We start from the raw sequence: 2,549 nt of genomic DNA, 5'->3' as shown, positions 1-2,549 counted from the left end.
TAAATGAGTGGGGATGTTTTTGAGATGTATTACTATATTAGGTGACATGGAACTTTGCATCTCTCATACCATCACTGCAATGTTGGCCAATAGAAAGCTAAAGTTACCCAAAAACTGCCTAGTCCCTCCTTCCCTTCCCTTATGGTCTAGTCCTACCTGCCTCCAGTGCACAAGTCAAGGCTACTCTCGGGAATGCTATGTGCCCCCTCCGTGAGCCCACGCTCCACCACTGCTCCAGCTTGGCTGCTCCTCACCTCCTTTTCCATGACCCTGGGCTCCGGCCGCTGCCCTGCTTCCCTCCGCAATGTTTCCTAGTCCTGTGACAACGACACCCTTCTCGGTCAAGGATATTTTGAACCTGGAACAGCATCAGAGCGGCCTGGCCTCCATGGAGCTCTCCTCCCTGGCCTCCCCCTCCTGCATGCTGGCCACCTTCAAGCAGGAGACGTTCAACGCCGACCCCCCGGCCCTGCCCGACCTGCGGGAGGAGCTGCCCGAGCCGCATTCGGCCAAACCCGCCGCCTTCCCCGGTTCCTACTACGTTAAAAGCTACGTGGAAATGGACTCGGCCAAAGACGCCAAGGCGGACAAGAAAGGTAAAGCCAGCGAGTAACGGCGGGGTTCGCCGGTAGCCTCCGAGCTGAGAAAAAAGGGAGGGCAGGGGGAAGGTGACCCCCAGGCCGGGGCGGCTTGGGGTGCGTAGGGGCAGCGGGGACCGCGCGGGAAGCACCGCACCCGGCCTCGGGGCTCGCTGGGTATAAAAGCATCTTTAGCCCATCGTGGCTCCGCGGTGCATGAGAGGGAAAGACCCACCGCGGGCAGAGTCCCACTGACCACGGCCCGGGAGACCCCCGCGCATCCCCCGAGCGGGGCCGGGGCTGCAGCCGCGCTGGCTGCCCAACGGGACGGGCAAAGCTACAGGATGATACACGAGGCCTCGAGCTTGTCCAGAGAGAAATTAGGAGACACGTTTGATTTTTAAGTCGCTCGGTTGGAACGTATGCCCATGAGGTCAGGGTAGGATTCAGTAAAAAGGCAACATGCGATAAATCCGGGCAGTGGCACATGCTGTCGCGACTCAAATCAGTGCACGGAGCATTCTTGTTTTCAAATAAAACAAGGAAACAAAAAGACCGACGGAGAATTGCTAAAGAGGTTCTCGAAGAGTGGATCAGGGCCTGTCCCAGGCAGGAGCAGGCAGCCTGCAGGACCAGGGTGCAGCGAGGCCGGGGAAGCGCCGGGGAAGCGCCGGGGAAGCGCCGGGGAAGCGCCGGGGAAGCGCCGGGGAAGCGCCGGGGAAGCGCCGGGGAAGCGCCGGGGAAGCGCCGGGGAAGCGCCGGGGAAGCGCCGGGGAAGCGCCGGGGAAGCGCCGGGGAAGCGCCGGGGAAGCGCCGCTCACTCACAGGGCACGCGGTTCATTAAACATTGCTTTATTTTTTTGCACTTTTTTCCTTTCCTTCCCCTTTTTCCTTTGCCCATTTATTTTGCAGCAGAACTGTGTTCCCTGCACAAGAGCCTGGAACAAGAGAAAAGAGATCTGGAAGATCCCGAGCGCCCCAGACAGAGGAAGAGGAGGAAACCTCGTGTCCTCTTTTCTCAAGCCCAAGTCTACGAACTTGAGAGAAGGTTCAAGCAGCAGAAATACCTCTCGGCTCCCGAGAGAGACCATCTAGCGAACGTCCTAAAGCTCACCTCTACCCAGGTGAAAATTTGGTTCCAGAATCGAAGGTATAAATGCAAAAGGCAGAGACAGGATCAGACCCTCGAAATGGTGGGCATCCCTCCCCCCCGGCGGATAGCGGTGCCGGTGCTGGTTCGCGATGGAAAGCCCTGCCTGGGGGAGTCTTCTCCATACAGTTCGCCGTACAATGTCAGCATTAACCCCTATAGCTACAACGCCTACCCCGCGTACACTAACTACAACAGCCCCGCCTGCAACGCCAACTACAACTGCAACTACCCGTCCATGCAGACCATGCAGCCCTCGGCGGCCGGCAACAACTTCATGAACTTCAGCGTCGGGGACTTGAATTCAGTGCAGACGCCCATCCCGCAGGGGAACGCGGGGATCTCCACGTTGCACGGGATCCGAGCCTGGTAGAGCCCCCCCGCACCCAGCCTGCCCCGCTCCGTGGGCCACGGCCGCCGACGGGACCGCGCCGCCGGGGATGGAGGGGCTTCGGCCGCGCCTGCGAGTCGGTCTCGGGACATTGCCAGGCTGCGGGGGGAATGCGGACAGTTCAATGTAGCACCCCGGTGGAGTTCATTACTACGGCGGCCATTTCCAGCGGGGAGGTTTTCAGCGTTTCGTGCGGTGGCCGCGCTCCGTGCGGGGCCAGGCGGGCAGGGGGGCTCGGTGCTGCCCGCACCCCCCGACCGGTGCACCTGACCCCGACCCCTCTCGCTCCCCCTTCCACCGGGGTCTTCGCCCCGGTAATTCCCTCCTCACTTCCTACAAAGCAGACAGTCAATTTGCTTGACTTGTTCCAAACAACAGCGAGCCAAGCCCTAGAACTTTTTTTTTTCTCCTTTAATTTTTACTATATACT

General features: G+C 59.8%; 1 protein-coding gene across 2 annotated transcripts; it reads left to right on the top strand.

The window, feature by feature from the left end:
- Nucleotides 1–304: 304 nt before the first annotated feature.
- Nucleotides 305–2,101, top strand: NKX2-5 (NK2 homeobox 5). 2 transcript variants are annotated; one of them, XM_065644374.1, is made up of 2 exons: nucleotides 305–596; nucleotides 1,494–2,101. In XM_065644374.1, the coding sequence occupies exons 1-2, from the start codon at nucleotides 305–307 to the stop codon at nucleotides 2,099–2,101; spliced, it is 900 nt and encodes a 299-aa protein (XP_065500446.1). The 2 variants fall into 2 exon arrangements, with proteins under 2 accessions (XP_065500446.1, XP_065500445.1); XM_065644373.1 differs by having other exon boundaries at nucleotides 1,491–2,101.
- Nucleotides 2,102–2,549: the final 448 nt, after the last annotated feature.

This window comes from Caloenas nicobarica, chromosome 13 (genome assembly GCF_036013445.1).
Source record: "Caloenas nicobarica isolate bCalNic1 chromosome 13, bCalNic1.hap1, whole genome shotgun sequence".
In the NCBI taxonomy this organism is placed as follows: domain Eukaryota; kingdom Metazoa; phylum Chordata; class Aves; order Columbiformes; family Columbidae; genus Caloenas; species Caloenas nicobarica.
Note: the sequence above shows the minus strand (reverse complement) of the source record. Positions and strands in the feature narration are given on the sequence as shown.